Here is a 22919-nt window from a genome sequence, read left to right as displayed (position 1 = left end):
TTTGGAGGTCTCCATTCCAGGACTGTCTCCAATTATTAGACCGTGCTGAATGAAGAACTTGGTGGACATATACTTTTTACCTTGCCTGTAATTTCTACACGTTTGTGAGTATGATGTGCATACTTTTTTATACAATAAATTGTTGCAAAAGATAATGCTCTAGACTGGTGCGCCCTCTATATTCTTTTCATTTCAGAGCTTTTACAGGGCTGATGGCGAGCGTCCCCCCCCTCCTGAACCATACCAGGATGTTTGCCCTCAACATAGGGAGGGTGCCTTGGGGTCCCCCCTAAAGCACCTTGTCCCCATGTTGATGAGGACAATGTCCTCTTCCCCACAACCCTGGGCTGTGGTTGTGGGGGTCTGCGGGTGGGGGGCTTATCGGAATCTGGAATCCCCCTTTAACAAGGAGGCCCCCAGATCCTGCCCCCCCATGTGAATGGATATCGGGTACATTGTACCCCTACCCAATTACCAAAAAAGTGTACAAAAAAAATAAACACAAAAGCCAGTTTTTGACAAGTCCTTTATTAAAAAAAAATGTGTCCCCCAATGTAAATCCATCATCAATCACGTCGCCCGCCGCACTCGAAAAAAAAAAAAAAAGAAAGACTCTCCAGTCTCTTCAGATGCCTCCCGGCTAATGAGCCGCTTGAGCCCTGACAGCTGTTTTATAGGCAAGGTGCGGGGACACCCAGTTACATCACCCGGTGGCCCCTTCTGATGTCACGTCACGCTCGCTCCTCCCATCCTGGCCAGACAGGCTGCTTGCTCAGATAAGGGTCTGGTATATATTTTGGGAGGGACCCCACGCCGGGTTTTTTTTTTTTTTTTTTCAATTTTGGCGTTTTTTTATTTTTAAATTTCACCTGTATTCCTGGGAGCCGACAATACATTACAGCCACAAGCAAGTTTAAAGGCACATTAGAGGCCACTTTACAGGCACATTAGGGGATCCCCCAGGCATGATATTTAAAGGAATTTTTTATTTTTATTGTTCCACTTTAAGCATTAATAAAATCACTGCTCCTGTAAAAACGATTGTTTTAAAACATTGTTTTGCATTAATACATGTCCCCCAGGGCAGTACCTGTGTCCCTTTACACTTTTTATGGCAATAACTTGCATATAAGACTTTAAAATGAGGACTTTTGATTTTCCATGTTCGTGTCCCATAGACTTTATTAAAGTTCGCATGTTCACTAGAACTTTTTCCCTGTTCGAGATGTTCTGGTGCGAACCGAACAGGGGGTTGTTCGGCCCATCACTAATGAACAGCATACCAACCTATTGTTGTAATGCACCTTCAGCTGGCTAAGGCAGCAAACAGGAATAATTTCTGGGTGTGCTCCAAACCCCCACCTAGCTAATTGACCCCAGTAATGGCAGACGTTCGTATTGGCATGAAGACAACCAGGAGACACTTGTCCATAGAATTTAATGACACATTCCAAGAGGGTAACATCAGTTATAGTTTTAATGTTAGCCCTGATTCTTGCTCTTTGCTGGCCCATCCAATTTGGGTATTTGGACAATTAGGTAGTCCACAGATGTGCTCTAACTTTAGTTTTGGCACCCGAAATAGATTTATAGGCTCTACAACCTATGGGACAGGTATAACAGTCACCAATGAATCTCCGGGTCTTTTTAATGACACCAACAGACCAGATTATATCTGCTGGATTGGATGGTTGTGACGTACAGACTAAGGGAGCATTCCCTCAGTCTATTATGTTACTGCTAAGTGCCCGTGCCCATCAGGAAAATTCTTCATGTACGGTGTTGACAGGCCCCGTTTACTTTTTGTGTGGTTCTGGGGCTTATGAGGTAGTGCCCCCAAATGTGAAAGTTTTGTGTGCTTTAGTGAAGCTCGTACCTGCATCATACATTGCCGCTGATCGTGAGGATCTGCTATTGTGAAAGAGGGCAAGGGTGCAAGGCAGGACTTGCAGAGAACTGTTTTCTTCTCACCATCAGGCATGGGCATGGTTCCCGGCTTGGACTGGGTGGGGGATCGAGCTGATGAAATGGTTGAATAATTTCTCATCCATTGTGGAAGAGATGTTCAATGAAACCTTTGAAGCTGTAGGGAAATTACTCAAGAACAGAGACAAATAAAAACTTTTGTACAGTACTGCAGGAGGAAATGGCACTAGATTATCTTTTAGCTTCCAATGAGGGTTTCCTGTGAATTCATAGGAGAAGACTGTTGTACCTGAATAACAGACACCAGTGATAAGGTCCAGGCTCACATGGATAAGGTAAGTTCACTGCAAGGCAGAACCAGAGTTATAGCTAGCAAGGGTTGGAATCCTTTTAAGGCTTTGGGAGGTTTTGGGGATTTCTTGTTCTCCATTCGGTCTTGATTGAAGGAAATAGGAATATATATACTTATGTTGTTTTTGTTTCATTTTTTTTTTTTTTTTCAAAAAGCTTTTAATAAAAGATGTACACATCAAAGAGAGAGTAAAACAGTTGGATCATTCCGATCAACATTCTCGGTGATCCAATACTAACTAAATAGGTAACAAACCTAAGATACAATAATATAACATGAAAATTATCAAGAAAAGAATTCAAAATCAAATGTCTTGGGTGTATTGATATGATTTTAATAAGGAGCAATATGAGTTACAGTAAGATTGTTTCCCTTACAAAGTAGAGATGGAAATTATTTATAGAATCTCTGTTTTAGGAAAGGTTTGATAATGTTTCACGGAAGTGGTATTATACAGTACTCTATACAAAGGGTATGGTGGGGGGAACACGCCAGCATGTTCCCTGGATGGAGGGGAGGTGAGGAGAAGGAGGGAAGAGGAGTAATGGGGGGGGGGGGGATAGAGACAATAAAGGACAGCAAATATGCCAGAATTATAAGTACTTGTAGCATGTGTTTGCTGAAAGATGTATACCTTAGAGCTGAATAACTGTTGATCCTGTTAGGATAAATCTATTATCTGGGAGTAGGTTACTGTATTTTTAAATGTTAACCGGGGGTGCCAAAGCTTAGCAAATTTGGATGGAGTGTCGTGGGCAATTGCAATAAGCTCTTGCATCTCAGACAGTTTCTCAATTTGTTTAAACCATTCTCTGGTGGAGGGGGGTTGTGGTAGCTCCCCAATGTCTAGGAATCCAGAGTCTAGCAGCGTTAATTAAGAATGTGGTTAGTGACATATAAGATGGAGGTTTGTATTGATGATGTAGGTGCAGGAGAAATGTATTCTGTGAGAAATCAACAGATATGTTGGTGATCTGAAAAAGTAATGTGTGGATGCTTGTCCAGAATCTGGCAATGGATGGGCAAGTAAAACAGGAAAATTATTCAGCGCTATGATCATATGGAAAAGGAGGAAAGCAGCTAAACACCAGGATAGGTTAAACCTAACAATACCTATAATGAGCAAAATAAAGAAAATAGTTCAGCGCTAAAATATATGATGTGCATAAATAATATATATAACATAGATTACATATGCAGTGAACAATGATACATATTAAGAGTCCATATAAGTCCACAACAATTGGCAAATCTCCAGTGCATGAAAGGTAGGTATAAGACACCACTGCAAATGTGATTCCTTCACCATAAGGTATTACAGCCTCTCACCTCCAGCATTCGACCACCAGGGGTCACTAAGCCTTATGTACTCATTGAAGACAGCCAAAGGACCACGATCTTCATAGGACTCTCACAACCCCAAAGGACTCATGATCGATCATCCAAAAAAATATATAAAGCAAGAACTAATGCTCTCCGTTTCAACATTAAATTTATTTAAAAGCATAAAAAATATCACTGTCACAGTGCTCAAATGCAGGCATGTAATGACTAGTACAAACAAATGGATGGGCAAGACCACCATATATGTAGCAAATCTCCTCCGGATTGATGACATCTCCAACATTTGTCGTCTACGGTGAGATTAGCTTTGTGTAAGAGGTAAGGCATACGATACCAGTGGGATATCAGTTTATAATTGTTTTCTTGCGTAGTGACATTAACGGACCCTTTGAGGACTATGTGAAATATCATCTTCCACTGATCTGTGGTTAGGTTCATATGTAAGTCTGTTTCCCATTTGGCGCAAAAGAGACTATCATCTTCTTTGAGATTACCCCAGAGCAGTGAGTATATTTTTGAAATCAAGTGTGATTCAGTGTTAGCATCAAGACATCATTTTTTAAATTGAGTTATTTCAAGCAAATTGCTATTGTCTTTGATGAAGGACGTGAGAAAATGACGTATTTGAACATAGTCCCAAAAGGAGATGTATATAGTTCGTGGAAGTGCTTTCAAAGTTTCATAAGATAGTGGTTTACCCCGATTAATAAAGTACGAAATTCTTAAAGATTTGATATGTATAGCCTGGTAGAGGTGTTGGTCATTAAGACCTGGTAAAAAGTCTGGATTATTTAGTGTGGGTGACAAGAGACCCGGAGTCGAGGATATTTTACTTGTAGAGTAAGTATAATGAAAACATTTGAAAGCAGCTCCAATTAGTGGGTGACTTAATACTTCTGGTGAAATGTCTTTAGATCTAAGCCATGGTAATACTGAAATGGGGATATTGGAGAATGAGTTTTCCAATATAACCCAATCTTTGGATTCGGCATGTGTGCGCCATTCAACCACTCTTTGCAGATGACACACTTGATAATATTTGTACATATCTGGCAAACCAATTCCTCCTTTCATTTTGGGTTTTGTGATTTGTTCAAATTTAATTCTGGGAGATTTGCGAGCCTATATAAAGTGTCTACACAGAGTCCGAATATTCCGGAATACAGAAAAGGGAATGTGTACAGGGATCGTCTGGAATAGGTAGAGTAGTCTAGGTAACACATTCATTATTCATTTTAAATATCGCTGCCCTTCCAAACCTAGAGAATTGAGCATTGTGCCAGTCCTATAAGTCTTGGTCTATTTTTTTGAGGAGCGGGTAAAATTTAGGTCAATAATAGAATTGAGTTTGGATGGGAGTTATGTACCTAAGTATGTGATTGAATCCGACGTCCAATGAAAGGGGAAGTTTGCTTTACAAAGGTTTATCTGGGTGGTGGGAAGAGTTAGCAGCACATCGTCAGCAAATGCAGCTATTTTATATGTTCGTTGTCCAATTTCAATTCCTTGAATGTTGACGTTGGAGAGTATGGAGCGGAGTAGAGGCTCCAGAGTCAGTATAAAAAGAATTGGAGATAAGGGACATCCTTGGCGAGTGCCATTTGTGATGTGGAAGGCGTTTGACAGGAGGCCATTAACCCTCACTTTGGCTGACGGGTTAAGATATAAAGCCATTATATATCTGATCATATTGTCGCCTAGGCCCAATGATGTTAATACCGCTTTGAGGTAATCCCAATCTAACCTGTCAAAAGCCTTCTCAGCATCAAGAGAGAGCAAGAATCCAGGTAACTTTTTTGGTCAGGTAATGGTGGATATTAATTGCCTTGAGGGGGTTGTCCCTCGCTTCTCTTCCAGGGACAAATCCCACTTGATCTGTGGAGAGTTTGTCAGAAATAAAGGGGAGTATCCTATTAGTTAGAATTTTCACATACATTTTTACATCAACGTTAAGAAGCGATATTGGGTGACAGTTCTGCGGAAGGGAGGGATCCTTTCCTCGTTTTGGAATAACAGAGATATGTGCTTCAAGCGGGGATGGATTTATTCGATTCGCATTTTGGAAGAAAATTGAATGCTTCTAAAAAAGGTTTAGCCAAGAGATATGAAAAAGTTTTGTAGTATACCAGTGCAAAGCCATCAGGGCCCGGACTCTTACCTAATTTCATGTGTTTGATCGCATTTGTGAATTCATCACTAGTAAGGGGGCCATCGATAGCTGCAGCTTTGTAACGCTCCTGCGTTTTCTGAACAATGTGGATTTGCAGCTGCAGAAATACTCCACTCAGTAGTCATGTAGAGAAACGCTGAGATACCAATCCCAACTCCCAAGACTCATCACTGTGGATAGTCTCTGATTCAGCATACAAATATACACACTCAATAAGATGTTCCTGGAGTGATCTATGTATATAGTAGTATAGTGGTGATAGGCTGAAGAGACAGGTTTAAGTAGAGACAATAGTTGACAGACACTTGAGAGGAATGTTCTTGAGAATGAGATGGTAACAGGTAGGATGCAGATAGGTTGGCAAACATGTATGGTAGTAGATGATAGGATAGCAGATGACATACAGGAGAGACTAACCCAGTGCAAGGATAGATGTTAGTAGGCTCAAGAGCTAGCAATCTAGATAGTGCAGATGATAGTAACAGTCCTTAGTATGCAGAGCTAGATAGTGTAAGCTTTAGTATGAAGGTTTATGGAGGATTCCCCTGCGGGGTACTTATCACTAGTAGCAAGCAGTAGTAGAGAGGTTCGGTATGAGCAGGTGATCCGGTAGCGGGATACAGGGATCAGCAGCGAGGTTCCGACAGCGAGGTATGCTTGCAAGCATGTGAGCTTCAAGGCAGGTTATGCGGCGTTGAACGAACAATGTTCGTGAGACCGCCGGCGGTTGAAATAGCCGCTCCTGCGGCGCTCAATGATGACAGCATCGGTCTTAAAGGTGTATGCGCACCTTACCAAAAGAGAATGGTGGGGCGCATACACTAAGGAAAGTGGAATTAGGGTACCAAAGGTACCAGAACATTACAAGCTTGAAGCTGGGTTAGGGGAGGGGAGCTATATTTTTGGAGGAATTGTGTAATTTTTCGATGTTTCGTGCGGTCTAAAGGGGGATTTATTGGGTTTGAGTTTAAATTGTAAAGGTTAGAGTAGTAATCTGTGAATTAATTTGCAATGTCCTCATCTGTTGATATTTTATCACCCGATGAGGAAGTTAATGAGTGCACGGTGGTAATGGCTTTTTTTTTTTGATAACGCCCTGGCCAGGTATTTACTACTTTTGTTTCCAAATTCATAAAAAAGTTTCTGAGAGAGGGTAAAACGTTTCTTGAATTTTTTATTCATTGATTCCTTTCATTTTAATCTCGTCTCTTCCAACTCAAGGAGAACGTTTTGTGCTTTGGAACGTTTATGGGTTAATTCAAGGGATTTAATCTTGTTTATCAGGAGTGCCGTGTTTTTTTTTGCATTATCCTCTTTTTAGTTGTTGCCATTTTGAGTGATATTTTCCTCGTGGAGCATTTGTGAGCTTCCCATTGTGATAAGGGAGAAGAACCTGGGGTATCATTTAATTTGAAGAATTCATTGATGTGGGAAGATAGTTCTTTATTGTTAGAGATATCAGCCAAAAGCGTTGGATCTATGCGCCATGTCTTGGTAAATGGTATGTTTATAGGAAGAGTTAATGTGAGGGTAATCGGGTGGTGGTCTGATAGAAACATAGGTTCAATTGAAGAATTGGTAATCAGTGAGATAGCTTTTTGCGAGAGAAAAAAGTAGTCTATCCTAGAGTAGCGATTGTGGGGGGCCGAAAAGAAAATGTAGTCCTTCGTTGTGGGGTGTGTTAATCTCCAGCTATCGTGGAGTGTGAGGTCTTGTAGACGTATTTTAATTCTCCGTAGGGCTGAATAAGTGGTGGAAGAGGTCCCAGTAGAGGTGTCTTCAAGAGGATTTAATGGAACATTAAAGTCGCCTCCAAGCATGACAATTCCCTCCTGGAAGGAGGCGAGGGTAGCAGGTATGTCCCCGAAAAAGGACACCTGCCCTTTATTAGGGCAATATACATTGGCTATTGTGATGGGTTTGTTCCAGATATGTCCCTTGAGGATTATATATCTGCCCTCCGGATCCAGGATAGATCAGTAATTAGCAATGGCAAATTTTTAGATATTAAAATGGATACTCCCTTAGTTTTGGCTAGGGAAGCATGGTAGGATAGTCTCTAGAAGTAAACTTAGGAATTTTGTCTGATCTGAAGTGGGTTTCTTGAAGAAATACAAGATCAGATTTCAATTTTTCATATATTGTAGGAGATGGGACCTATTCTCTGTCAAATTCAAGCCTTTCACATTGAGGGAGAGCAGTTTTACAGATGCTCTTTTGTTAAAGTGGCCTTGAGAGAGGTGAGAGCCTGCTGAGTGGGTTTGTACTGGCGTGATTGTATCAATAGGGGGGTGTATTCTATAACAATATCAAGCTCACCTTTCTTGTCTCTAGGAGGAGAGGGGAGAAGAGGATGGGGTATTGGTTTTGTAGGTGTGTTTGCTTGATGGGATCGTAGGAGGGGGGTTTAGAGGATAGGTAGGAATATAGTAAGGAGGGGGAAAAATCCAACCGTGCAACTAGTCCAGCTAGGCACTTCACTCGTTGGTAAAGGTAGTTCAGAGGAGGACTATGTTTCCTACCGAACTATGTTAGGGCTAGGAAGAAGTCTGGAAGGAACAGGAACAATGTGTCTAAGTAAGTACCTAGAAATAGTGTGCGTGATGCACACAGCACTTCTATAAATGAAGAATAGTAATAAATCTGTGTTGGTCTTACGGTGGCAATAATAAAATTAGTTAGAAGTGTCAGGGAAATGTCATAAATCTGTAAATGCCCAAGTTTTTTTTTTTAATGTAACAAGAGGTATATATGGAGCATGAAGAGGCCATAAGAGTGGTAGAAAAACTGTTATCCATCAAATCAATCTAAATTTAAAACTGATACAATAAGGTATACTAAGATGTATGGTAAAAATAGGAGAAAACAAAAAGATGGAGAAAAGCCATAAACTGAGAACAGTGTCTTCACATTCACATTCTCATCCAGACACTTCCTGAATCCCAGGTTGTTGGGACTAGGGATGATCGAACGGTTCGGGTCGACCATCGGTTCGGCCCGAACATTGGGTGTTCGAGGTTCGGCCGAATTTAGAACTTTTTGCCCAAAAAGTTCGGAATTCGGCAACCAGAACCGACCAAAATGCAATGCTTCAGGAAATGGGCTTTAAAAGCCCGTGATTGGACCAGAACCATTTGCAAAAGCCAATTGAGGGGGCAGGAGAATGCTAGGAATGTGATTGGAGTGACTAGGGGGTCCCTAGACCAATCATTAGTGAATACGCCCCCCAGTATATAAGATAGCCCCCGCCATATTCCTAGCATTGTTATACAGGACATGGAAGAGAATGGAAGCAGTTCTGTTAATTTTACTTTAAAAGTGTCATTTAGCATTTATTAATGTGAGGAAAGGGATATCTAGTGTAGTTAGAGTGCTCCTTTACACTTAAGTTAGCTTCAATTTATTCAGTTTCTGTAGGGAAAGTGTGAAGTGTCAGGGTGACCGTAATGTAGTGTAGGGTGAACTGACAGTGACTGCTATGGCAGGGTGACCAAACCCTTCCATAGCAGGGTGAACGCTATAGAGAAAAGCTAGTTTCTCTGAAGTCACTTTCGTTTCTGTAATATGGCTTCGCCGCCACCAGCATTTTTGGCTGCAGGCATGCTAGTGCTTTTTTGAGCACATGGTTGGAGTCAGAAATGACATCTGAACATGTGTATAGGGGGTATATATACACCTAGACATATATAGGTGTGAAAGGAGCAAAAAAAACTACTTGCGCTAATGAAATAATTAACACCAATATATTTCTGCTCCTATCACACCTATATATATCTAGGTGTGTATATACATATAACTATGTGTGTATATACACCACTATACACAAGTTCAGATGTTTTGCCTGCCTCCAAGGAACCCAAAAAAATGCCCAAAAAAACGCTAGCGTCAAAAAAAAAAAACGCCCAGGTGTGTTGTTGCAGGCATTTTTTGGGGGTTTTTGGAGGCAGGCAAAACATCTGAACTTGTGTACACACACATACTTATATGTATTTTACACTTAGACATATATAGGTGTTATAGGAGCATAACCATATTAGTGTAAATGATTTCATTAGCGCAAGCATATATTTCTGCTACTATCACACCTATATATGTCTAGGTGTGTATATACATATAAGTATGTGTGTATATATACCACTATACACAAGTTCAGATGTTTTGCCTGCCTCCAAAGAACCCAAAAAAATGCCCAAAAAACGCTAGTGTCAAAAAAAAAAAACGACCAGGTGTGTTGTTGCAGGCATTTTTTGGGGGTTTTTGGAGGCAGGCTAAACATCTGAACTTGTATATAGTGGTATATACCACTATACACAAGTTCAGATGTTTTTCCTGACTCCAAAGAACCCAAAAAATGCCCAAATAAACGCTTGCTACTAAACCGGCAAGGTGTAACAGGGGCGAAGCCAACTACCTGTGTTCTAAGTGACAAAATACAAACGATCTTTTTTTTTTATGGTTCTGGACATGCTACAGAGCTGAAACTTCACAGGTACACCTTTTAGACACCCCAGACACTAAATCCAAAGACATTTTTTCCTTTTTTTTTAATTTTTTTTTTGTTTTTTTTTTTATTTTTTCAATAATTGGCTCTCTATCAAAAAAATATCAAAAATGACAATTTTTTCACTTTTTGTGTGATTTTGTGTCTGGGGGGTCTAAAAGGTGTACCTGTGAAGTTTCAGCTCTGTAGCATGTCCAGAACCCCAAAAAAAAAGATCATATAGGTGTAAAAGGGGGGTCCCACCATCCCTGCTCTACTGAAAAATGATCTTTTTTTATGGTTCTGGACATGCTACAGAGCTGAAACTTCACAGGCACACTTTTTAGACCCCCCAGATACTAAATCCAAAATGACAATTTTTAAGAACTTTTTTTGTGTGATTTTGTGTCTGGGGGGTCTAAAAAGTGTACCTGTGAAGTTTCAGCTCTGTAGCATGTCCAGAACCATAAAAAAAAAGATCATTTGTATTAGTGAAATTATAGATCTGGAATATGGCTTCGCTCCTTTCACACCTTGCCGGTTTAGTAGCAGGCATTTTTTTGGGCATTTTTTTGGGTTCTTTGGAGGCAGGCAAAACATCTGAACTTGTGTATAGTGGTATATATACCCGTATACACAAGTTCAGATGTTTTTCCTGACCAGTCAGGGACAAGCCGCATTGACGTCACTTCCGGTCTTCGGCCGAGACCGGAAGCCTTGGAGCTCCCCGCATCGGCGGTTGTATTGGAGACTTTCTGCACTGTATTAGCTTCGTTGTATAGATGGATTGAGAGAGATCCGCGTGGACCCATTCTGAATCACTAAGCCAAAAACACCTGAAGGGCAATAAGCGTATGTCCGAAGAGTGTGAGGAGCTTGGATAACAGTGCTTAACGCTCTTTTTGAGTGTTGTGGAGGTGAGCGGCCACTGCACTTGGTGTTGGATTGCGAGCTCACTGGGACACATCCACTTTGCTGTGTTTGGAAGTGTGATCTCACCTGTTGAATGCACTTGAATTGATCACTCAATTTCGTGGCACTCTGCACTTTAATTACCGTATTGTATTTATATAAGCCATTTTGTGGACATTTATGCACCTTAAGTTTAGCACTGCTGCACTTTTTGATATTCAGTCCGTTTGGTGACACTTATGTATGTTTGTATTGACATCATCACTGATTGCTGCTATTCGCACACTAATTTTTGTTAATTTTCTGCTGTCATTATATTGATTAGACACTTTTTGCACACTATTTGTTCTTCACTGTCAGTCACTTTCGTTCTCTAAGAAGCACAGAGATTCGGGTTAAGCAGACCATTTACTGTGGGATCATCACTTGAGAACATTTCTTTTACTGTTTTATCATCACCTATGCTTTGACTTTTCTGATAACTACATCTGATTTTAGAAGTTCACAAACACATTTATATATTTATTTATCATCGGATTCTTGTGTAATCTACAGCCTTTAAGACCAATAGGTATTGATTGCTGAAGGCAGATAGAGTGGTCCACCTCATTTAGAGTTAAGCGCTGATTTTTTGGCTTATACAACTATTGTGATACGTGGGGACACTATCAAATTAGCTGCTTGCTCGGAGGAGTTCCGCGTCTGATTTTAGTTTCCGTCTAGAGTTTCCATAGTGTCGCTTACCTCATTCTAGCGCATACGTTTATTATTCCATACCCTTCTAAAGATAACATGCTTGAAAGAGATCATACAACCATAATGTATACAGAAAGTTGAGCTCTTGCATTCCTATGGCGCCATCTAGTGTCATTATTTAATAATGTCAGAGAAACAATTTATAACTGTACTCCATGGAGAAAAAATTGGAGTCTTTTAGTAATTTAAACAACCAAGTTTAAGCGAACCTTATAGAAGAAGAAAAGATATAAACTCAATCAGCATGTAGTCTTACCAGAGTAATAGAATGTCTAAACAAATAACATTCCCTTAATTTAGAATTCTCTCTATAGCATATTTATGTTATTAAGTCCCCATGGAGTGGAACAACTTGTATTATATAAAACTCAACAAGGGCTATGTATATATACTAGACTCTCCATCCCATTTTTATACTTCTGGTAAATTAGAATAATGAGTATCAAGTTAACTAGTGTTTATATGACAGGCAAAATATCTGCAACATCAGACAAACATTCTTATTAATGTTAATAGTTTCAGGAGTGAGTTGAAAGCAGATGTAGGCTATATACCTCCATATGTAAAATATAAAGGGGGTAGCCAAGCATAACCTGCAAAAAGAAGAAAAATACGGAAAGGAAGACACAGTTCGAGAGAGAAATTGTACTCAGTGGTTTTGCCTCATATTGTACAATTTGGATGTGATTGTCAGTCTCTTCTGGGTTTCCTGTGAACAGGTGATGGAGGGAGACTATTCCCCCCTGGAGTGCGATGGTTAGCAGGTGGTGGTGAGTTGGGTTGAGAAAGTCTTCTCCTTCTTGAGGGACCAGGAGATCTGTCGTCTGGAATTTCCATACGTTCTTCTCGTCTTTATCTTTGTTGAGCTGGGAAGAAGTTCCAATCAGGAATAGGGATCTGTGGGATATTTAGGGCCTCACAGAAGGGGATAATATCCTCTGGGAATCTTCGTTGGGCTGAGCGACCCCTGGATCCAGCTGAGAGGCAAAAAGGAAATTTCCTTTTATATGGTATATCTCTTTCCCTAAGGATATCCAGGAGAGGGCGTAATGATTTTCTTTTTTGTAATTTGATTTGAGATACATCTTGAAACAGTTTGATCTCAGTACCTTGGAATAAAATTCTACCTCTCAGTCTAGCTTTGTTGATAATTTCTTCTTTGAGCTGGAAATTGACTAAGCATCCTATGATATCTCTCGGTGGATCAGTATACCCTTGGGCCTGAGTGCCCGATGTAGCCTTTCCATCTCGATGATGTTATCAAGTGTTCTCTCCAGCAAATCGTTAAAGATCGCTAAAATTGTTTGGTTGAGATTCGGGGGTTCAATCGATTCCGGAACCCCCTTATCCTGATATTGTGTCTCCTTCCTCTATTCTCCAAGTCCTCTATGTGTCTATGCATGTCTTTCATTTGGGATGCATGTGAGTTAAGGGCTCTTTGTGCATCTGTGATGTCAGAGTCATGTCTGTCCGTTGTATCTTCAACATCTTCTAGCCTAGTGGTGAAGTTTTGCATATCTCTGCGTAAATGAGGCTTTTATATTAGCAGCTACTGCTTTTAAATCATCCAGACATACAGGTGTAGAAGCTGGTTTGAGAGGGGAATCTGAGTTACTTTTCTCCTGTCCCCTAGGAGGGCTTCTGCTGGCAGCCCTTCTAGCACTTTGGGCCCATGAAGCTGCTGTTAGTGAATCTCTCAAGCGTGGCCCAAACATGTCTGGGATATGCCTCTCTGCTCATGTGTCTGGATCCCTAGGGGATCGGGAGCGTGTCACAGAATTGTTACAATCTGATTTACCCATGTTTGCTAGTAATAATGTCGTCCGTGAGAGGGCAAAAGAGGTACTGTGCGGTCAAGCACTAGTATTAAGTGGTCATCCTCAGTGGAAACTAAAATGTGTAGATAAAATTAGGTTTTTGGATATGATGCGATTCAGAGTCGAAGCAGCCTGAAACACTGTGTGAAGTTAGCACATAAATTCTTGGTTAAAACAAGTTCACTAATCCTGGAATGTAGTAAGCAAGAGAATAGAGGCAAAGATAGCTCTGTAGGGAGTTTGTGCTATCCCAGGGAGAAGTAAGCTAATTTCTCTGTCTGCTTAAGAATGTCACTGCATGTAGTCAAGATGGCGGATTGTGCAGATCAATTAAGTGCAGATTGCTCTGATTCACAAGTCAGTTTTTAGCGCTAACATTGAAGGCAGGATGGCCTGAGGATATCCTTATATTGGATGGCTCACAGGATATGGGATGTTTCGCTTACCGGGTCCCCCGAGGCGGGCAGATTACCGCTGTAGGAAAGGACGCGGCTTCCAGTTCGACTAGGCCTCAATCCCGAGTGCCTTGCAGCGGAGCGTCTCTCGACCGAAGGAAGGGATAGGCGGTTCCAGGGGTCTCAGGCCACCTATATCTGCCAGTTTTAGTCGTCCAGGGGATGATTTGGTGGTGGATGGCAGCCGATTGAGGAGGATTGCAAGCGGAGCTCTTCTCCTGCATGTCCGGCTCCGTCCACTTCCAGCCACGCCCCCCTGTTTCTATTCCTCCTATATACCCTGGTGAAACTATCCTGTTGTCTGGTCGACCGAGTCACCCAAGCCCGAGCAGATGACCACATCCTCTTTGCTGAGATAAGACGCCCCCAAAACCCTACCCCTGCATCAGATGCCAAGGATCCCAGCCCGACTGACAATCAACGTGTCCCATCACCTCATGTCCTCCCTCTGAGTCACCTCCCGAAGAATGGAACCTACATGTCAACATTCGTTTCCTTTTGACCCGTTCTCTTTCTTTTTAACTTTTTGAAATAGATTGTTTTTATGTATGAGAAGAACTGTTCTGTTTATTTGGAAGAAGAAGATCAAGATTCATCGAGGGACACATGGGAGCATATGAAAAAGAGGAGGGGCTGCTGTGGAAATTTTATTAATTGGAATTTTATTAATATTCGTGTGGACATTTTTCAGGAAGTTTTTTATTTAAATTACCATTATGTCTCCCAGTGTCGGTTTACCAGTATTCGCTATGCACAGCGAATATGGCTTTAACTGGCATTGAGAAAACCTTCCATTAAATGGAGACTGCATGCCACTCGCCTGATTTCCCAAACGGCGGGCGCTCTGAGCAGCTACTGCTGCTATTCACTGGTGAAGATATGTTTGTGATGTGGAATTATTATAGTTTTGATATTTATCTGCCCTTTTGCTGGAATAATGGCTGGTAGCTTTCTATTATGCTTGATCCGCATGATTGAAATACTGCTGCTATTTCCTTTTGCAGATATAGTGTCATTTACTGGAAAAATAGCATAATCACTATCAAATATGGTTTGTATGAACTATATTATATACATTAGGGTTCACTCTAACAGATTATGAGGGGAATGCATGCTTATGAATTAGCGTGACCAAGTCCACAGGAATCCACGATAGTGTTTGGCAGCCATATTAGCATTATTTCGCTTTCACTTGACAGTTGGGGACTCTTGCACACGGTCAGGCTTGTCCATAAGCATACACTCCCTTTTCCTATTGTACTTTTGAAAGTATACATGTCTGTGATTGGTTGCGTTGATGCCACCTCCCCTTGTAAACCCCTTTTGTTCTCTGACTATAAAATAAACAAGAGTGCTACCTTGGGCAGGACTGCTTCTATGGACATCGACCATGATACAGCTTATTGGCTGTTTCTCTCTTTGTCGCCGAGCGTGCAAGGATTTCTTTATACAAAAGAGCTGTACATTGTACTTTTTAGTACAAGGGATTAATGGCGCTTGGCGCGTATTAATATCCGCAAGTGCGCTTTTCAGTGCAGCTAATGTTTTAGCGCACTAGAGCGTTTTTCTATGCTCCAAACCCCATTCATTTGCAACACAGAAGGTTCCAGTGAAATCCAGGTACCTGCCCCCTCACTCCCTGCATTAAAAAAAAAAAAGTGTAATTTAGTAAGGAAAAGAGGGGGGGGGGGGCTTAAAGCAGAACTTCCCCTTTTTGGTGGAGCGCTGCTTAAAAAAATCCCCTTTAATATTAGGGTTGCACTGATACTATCTTTTTATCAGTGAGTACGAGTACCGATACTTTTGGACAAGTACTCGCTGATACCAAGCACCAATACTTTGCAGTGCAATTTGCGTAAAAAAAAAAAGGCGCAAATCGCACTGCAAAGAAACGTGTATGTGTCTGTAGATCTAGTGGGCAGTTGAGAGCTCACAAAACTCAGCAGGGAGCGCAACTCCAGTAAGTAGGTTGAGACAAGTTCAAAGCAGCAATCATATATTGGAAAACTGAACTGATGCCGTTAGGTAAATAGATCACAAGCCCATGCAGGGAGATAGTAGTATGCCAGTGAGGCACTGTGACTCACAGGATTTATAGTTGACCTCACTGAGCCTAGTGGAGTGAACAGATGCCTCTAACCCTGGAGCTCCTGGGGATGGGTGGCAAGCCCAATGGATGCCACACCTGGGAATGACAGATGCAGTTAGGGCTTGTCACCGCCGGCCGGGGGAAACGCCAGGAGCAGAAGTGCTCCACTGGAGACAGTACTGTGCAGGCAACCAAGAAAGGAGAGCCAAATGATCTGTGATTCCATAGCTCACCGCTTGCCACCAGGAGCTCTTTGGTTAGAGGCATTTGTTTACTTCACCAGGCTCAGCAGAGTCAACTATGGAACCCGTGAGTCACAGTGCCTCACTGGCACACTACCATCTCCCTGCATGGGCTTGTGATCTATTTACCTAATGTCATCAGTCTGTTCAGTTTTCAGCACCACAAAGAATCAATTTTGGTATCAGGAGAATCTGGGCAAGTAACGATACTTGCTCAAATGCCTGGTATCAGCACCTATACCGATACTGGTATTGGTGCTTCCCTATTTAAATATCACTGTAAACGGTGCATGCTTGCAAACATATTGCACTTTTGATTTATTCACATTTTCTTAAGCTGAAAAAAAGTGAAACCTTTTTCATCCTGAAATGTGAAATTGAAAAGTGATTCTTCTGCTTTTCACTGGGTGCCCACATTTCCCTCCAGAAGTGTTTTGAATAGGGTTGCCACCTCATCCCTCAACTATAAAAACCTTTAGGTCATATTTGCAGCCACAAAAGACGTACTAGCTGTGCACAAAATAGTCCCAGCACATGGACAATGTCATAACAGAAGTATTGCAATTGAAAAAGTTGCCCTAAATTTTTTTTTTTAACAGCAAAAAATTATTATTATTTTTTTCATTAATCAGCCAGAACTGACAGCAGCCGGTAAATACATGTCTAATACATATAGGGTCCATTCACACATCTGTAAAATGGGTCCGCATCCATTTCACAATTTGGCGGAACCTTTACAGACCCACTGGTCTATCACACCAGTTGTTCAAAAAATTGGCCAGTGAGTTTGGCACTGTGTGTAGCAGAGTTAACACAGCAAAAGAGGCAATATTGTTGCAGGACACAAATACACTTGTAAAAGTATACTCAGATAACACCCCACTTCAATCTGTGGTATTGAGGGGGCCACTGGTCTATCACACCAGTTATAATACATTAAAAGTGCTTTTGTCACTGTTTGTAGTATTGCTGCAGCAACGCTCAGTCACCACACCTGTCACAATGCTGCACAGTGCACACAATACTAATCCACTATAATATGCTTTCTACAAAGTATATTATACCGTGGATTACCCCCTCCCCCCCACCCCTATATAGGGCACTTCACACCAATACCAAAAAAATTGCAGCCCATTAAATGGATTTTGTGGACATTACCAGGGCGATTTGTGTCACTGCTGCTGATCTCTAACTGCCCCTAAATCACAGACTGGATACCTGTCCCTAACCTGAAAAGAGACTGGACCTATACCGAAATACCAGCCCTGAAAAGGACTTTTGTGGACATTAACAGAGTGATTTGTGTCACTGCTGCCGATCTCTAACTGCCCCTAAAGCACAGACTGGATACCTGCCCCTAACCTGAAAAGAGACTGTAGAAGGCCTATACCGAAATACCAGCCCTGAAAAGGACTTTTGTGAATCTTTACAGAGCTCTTTGTGTCTGGCAATCTCTCCCTCATGAACACAGCCAACCTCTCCCTACACTGACAAAAAGCAGAATGTGAAATGGCCGACAGCTCAGGTCTATTTATAGGGTAGGGGGCATGTCCATGTGCTGAAATGTTTCAATTGGCTGTCCCCTTCCACCTGACAAATGGCGACGCGGACATCTTCACGAACATCGGCAAAAGTCCGACTTTTTGCGAATTTGCGAACAAGCAGAATTCGCTGCGAACCGCAAGGCCATCTCTATTTACAACAGCAGACCGATGTTCACACTTCACGGGGAGCGATCACTAGTGCCCAGCGGCAATCGCGGGCGCTGACCCAGTGGATTGCCTTCCCCGCTGGCAAATGGGCGCGCGCCCCCAGGATTGCTCCCGCAAACTGCCGTACAGGTACAGCATTTTGCAGGAACCTGCCGACCTGTCGCCGTATAACTGCGGCGGCTGGTCAGCAAGTGGTTTAGTTGGTAATTAAACTCACTTAGTGCCTTATATGCATCATATTAGCCTCAGAACCTGTGTAATTAATATGTGTCCTGGATTAAAGAGGTTGTAAGCCCACTATTATAACTTGTACCTATAGGTAAGTCTTTAATAAGGCTCACCTATAGGTATTGTAAATATCTCCTAAACTTGCACTGTTTAGGAGATATTTACATTCCATGCAGCCGATGACGTCATCGCGCATGCGCTCTGAAGGAACGGCCGCCCGTGTCATTCCTTCAGAGCCCTGTCCCGGAGGATGCGAACCAGGAAGCAGGACAGCTGAACATGTTGGCCTTGTCACCGGTGAGCAGGTGGCACTGTGGGGGCTTCGTTTTAAGGTAAGTATTTCATAATGAGCTTGTATGCGCTGCATACTAGCTCATTATGCCTTTGTCTTACAGGGTTTTTTTGGGAGGTTTACAACCTCTTTAACCACTTGCCGCCCGCCCTATTACAGATTGACGGCGGCAAAGTGGTTATATTATCCTGACTGGCCATCATATGACGTCCAGCAGGATAATGCGCTCTGTGCGCTCCCGGGGGGTGCGCAGAACGGCGATCGGTGCTGCGGTGTCTCTCTCTGACACATCACTGACATAGGCTCTTTACCATGTGACCAGCTGTGTCCAATCACAGCTGATCACATAGTAAATAGGAAGAGCCATTGATCGGCTTTCCTCAGTTCGTGCCTGACTGGTACGAGTAGAGGAGAGCCGATCCACGGCTCTCCTGACAGAGGGGGTCTGTGCTGGTAATCAGAGCATTGATTACCAGTGCAGACCCTTGGGGGGATGCCATTAGAGCCTCCAGGGATGCCTACCCATGGTCACCAGGGATGCCCACCCATGGCCACCAGGAATGGCAATCATGGCTTAGGGAGCCTGCCAGTGCCCTCTCCCTTCAGTGCTGCCCACCATTGCCATCTATCAGTGCTGCCTACCAGTGCCCATCATTGCCATCTATCAGTGCCGCCCACTAGTGCCCATCATTTCCATCTATCTGTGCTGCCCACCAGTGTCCATCATTGCCATCTATCAGTGCCGCTCACCAGTGCCCATTATTGCCCACCAGTGCTGCCTATCAGTGCCCATCAGTGTCACCTATCAGTGCCCATCAGTGCCGCCAATCAGTGCCCATCAGTGCCGCCAATCAGTGCCCATCAGTGTCGCCTATCAGTGCCCACCAATGCTGCATATCAGTGCTACCTATCAGTGCCCATTGGTGCTGCGTATTAGTGCCACCCCATCAGAGCCTGTCAGTGCAGCCTCATTGGTGCAGGAAAAAACGTATCTATTTACAAAATTGAATAACCTAAACAAAAAAAAGTTTTTTTTTTTTCAAACTTTTCGGTCTTTTTTTATTTGTGTACCAAAAAAGAAAAAACCTTGCGGTGATCAAATACCACCAAAAGAAATCTATATTTGTTATTTGTGGGGGGGAAATGACATAAATTTGGTTTAGGTACAGCGTTGCATGACCGCGCAATTGTCATTCAAAATGCAACAGCGCTAAAAGCTGAAAACTGGCCTGAGCAGAAAGGGGGGAAAGTGCCCGGTATTGAAGTGGTTAAGATGATGCAGCAACCCTAGTTCTGCCCTTGTCCCCCAGACAGTGAAATACGAATAATAGGGTCAGTTCCTGCATTTGCTTTCTAGCAGCCTATTTTTGCAGTCAGTAATATTTTAAGAGGCAAAAAGTAAACTTTTTTATTTTTTATTTTGAAAGCAAAATGTTCTATTTGCTTAGGCGAGTGCTCATATACATAAGCTTTCAAGCACTGGCAAGCTGTTCATTGCATGTCATGCACGCATGCGCACTTGTCGCAAAACACGGTGTTATGTCAGATCTCCCGACCCCGTCAGATATTCCTCGCCTCGTCACTTCCGGTCAGGCCTCAGTTTTTCGCCAATCCCAAGATGGCGGACCGGAAACACGTGTTGTGTACGGAAGTGCGTGTGCAGCTTCCGGTTTTCAGACTGCAGTGAAGCAACATGGACGGGACGGAGTAAGTTTTTAGAGGAATACAATCCGCTGCCATCCGGGGGGAGGCTTGTGATGTGGGGGAGCAGAGAGGGGTCGGGGACATTGATGTGGATGGGGGGTCAGTCACCCATGTTAGCTCTCAGTGATAAACAGATTGGGTCCAGCGATAGGTGATCTGTTACTGGCCCCAATGTGTTTGGGTGTTTTATCTCTTTATATATATATATATATATATATATATATATATATATATATACACTCTTTCGCTATATATATTATCTCTTATATATATATATATATATATATATATTAGGGGAAAAAATGAATGTTAATGATGCTGAAAGGGAATCACAGTGGGATGAGGTCTGTCTGCTCTATGAGATAAACTTATAGAAGTGTCCTCATTGGTTGTCAGTCACTGCGGTGTATTATGGATAATTGACGCTCTGTAGGTATGGGACGCTCGCAAAGCACGCATGAGACAATCATCCGCTATGCGCCCCATCCCCTTGCTTTGCAACATTTCTCTGTCATTATTAAAGAAAATCCACTGCTCAGGCGCAGTTCGAGAGCAAGCGTTTTTCATATTGACAAAACGCATGGAACGCATATCGCAAGATTGTATGTCTTACACGCATGCGCAGTTTGCGAGCGTCCCATAAGGATATAACACAGCCGGGTCTAGTTGTGGTGTTGTCAGTAAAGACGAGGGGTCTGATCAGTAGGGGAGCCTATGTTTAGACTGTTGCACCTCTGAAAAGTGATCTGCGTTTAGATTGCTTTTCAGAGGCATTTGACAGGTAGTAAGGAGATGTGTCGCCTCCTCATTGCCTCTTTTAACCTGTTCCCGCCCGCCGCCTATTTACTGCGACCCTCCTGCGCAAACCAACGCAGACCTACATCGGGTTGCGCGCCCCCACTCAGCAGCGGGGACTTCGATGCACAGGGTAGGCGGCCCTGACACCCGCGATCGTTCCCCGCTGAGAAAGAAGAAAGGTCAGCTGTTGTAAACACCTCCTGCAGCAATGCTGGCAGCACTCATACGTATATTTCCCAAAGACAACCTCTGGATATGACGCTGAGCATTTGCACACAACCTCCTTGGTAGACCATAAGGGGGCCTGTTCTGAGTGGATCCTGTCCTGTTAAACCGCTGTACGGTCTCTGCCACCGTGCTGCAGCTCAGTTTCAGGGTCTTGGCAATCTTCTTATAGCCTAGGCCATCTTAATGTAGAGCAACAATTCTTTTTTTCAGATCATCAGAGAGTTCTTTGCCATGAGGTTCCATGTGGAACTTTCAGTGACCAGTATGAGAGAGTGAGAGCGATAACACCAAATTTAACACCCCAGCTCCCCATTCACACCTGAGACCTTGTAACACTAAGGCCCCTTTCACACATACGGTCCGTTCAGTTCATCATTCAGTCACGTCAAATGTATCAGTTTTCCATCCGTTTTTCATCCGTTTTTCGTCAGTTGTCCTCCGTTTTTCATCCGTTTTTCATCAGTTGTCCTCCGTTTTTCGTCAATTGTCCTCCGTTTTTCGTCAGTTGTCCTCCGTTTTTCGTCAGTTGTCCTCCGTTTTTCGTCAGTTGTCCTCCGTTTTTCGTCAGTTGTCCTCCGTTTTTCGTCAGTTGTCCTCCGTTTTTCGTCAGTTGTCCTCCGTTTTTCGTCAGTTGTCCTCCGTTTTTCGTCAGTTGTCCTCCGTTTTTCGTCAGTTGTCCTCCGTTTTTCGTCAGTTGTCCTCCGTTTTTCGTCAGTTGTCCTCCGTTTTTCGTCAGTCGTCCTCCGTTTTTCGTCAGTCGTCCTCCGTTTTTCGTCAGTCGTCCTCCGTTTTTTTTCATCCGTCGTCCTCCGTTTTTTTTCGTCAGTCGTCCTCCGTTTTTTTTCGTCAGTCGTCCTCCGTTTTTTTTCGTCAGTCGTCCTCCGTTTTTTTTCGTCAGTCGTCCTCCGTTTTTTTTCGTCAGTCGTCCTCCGTTTTTTTTCGTCAGTCGTCCTCCGTTTTTTTTCGTCAGTCGTCCTCCGTTTTTTTTCGTCAGTTGTCCTCCGTTTTTTTTCGTCAGTTGTCCTCCGTTTTTTTTCGTCAGTTGTCCTCCGTTTTTTTTCGTCAGTTGTCCTCCGTTTTTTTTCGTCAGTTGTCCTCCGTTTTTTTTCGTCAGTTGTCCTCCGTTTTTTTCGTCAGTTGTCCTCCGTTTTTTTCGTCAGTTGTCCTCCGTTTTTACATAGAGATACATTGATGTCCGTTTTTCATCCGTCAACGGATGGATGAAAAGTGGATAAACGGACAGCATTTGTGAAAGGGGCTTTTTCATCCGCTTCCGTCATTTGTCCGTTTTTGAATGCCCCATTTTTCATCCGTCAAAAAAACGGATCGGACGAAAAACGGATGACAACGAAGACCGGATTACAACTGACGAAAAATGGATGAAAAACAGATGGAAAACTGATAAATTTTGAAG

At 42.7% G+C, this 22919-nt stretch overlaps 1 protein-coding gene across 1 annotated transcript in view; it reads left to right on the top strand.

The window, feature by feature from the left end:
* Nucleotides 1-20377: 20377 nt before the first annotated feature.
* Nucleotides 20378-22919, top strand: part of RPL7L1 (ribosomal protein L7 like 1) — a 29028-nt gene continuing 26486 nt past the window's right edge. Inside the window, exon 1 of the mRNA XM_082268224.1 lies at nt 20378-20482. Within this exon, the coding sequence (XP_082124350.1) occupies nt 20469-20482 (14 nt within the window). The 5' untranslated portion in view covers nt 20378-20468. The remainder of the gene's footprint in view (nt 20483-22919) is intronic.

The sequence above is a fragment of the Pelophylax lessonae genome, assembly GCF_965119305.1.
Source record: "Pelophylax lessonae genome assembly, chromosome: 9".
Classification (NCBI taxonomy): Eukaryota; Metazoa; Chordata; class Amphibia; order Anura; family Ranidae; genus Pelophylax; species Pelophylax lessonae.
The sequence above is the reverse complement of the archived record's forward strand: the minus strand, read 5'-3'. Positions and strand labels throughout refer to the sequence as shown.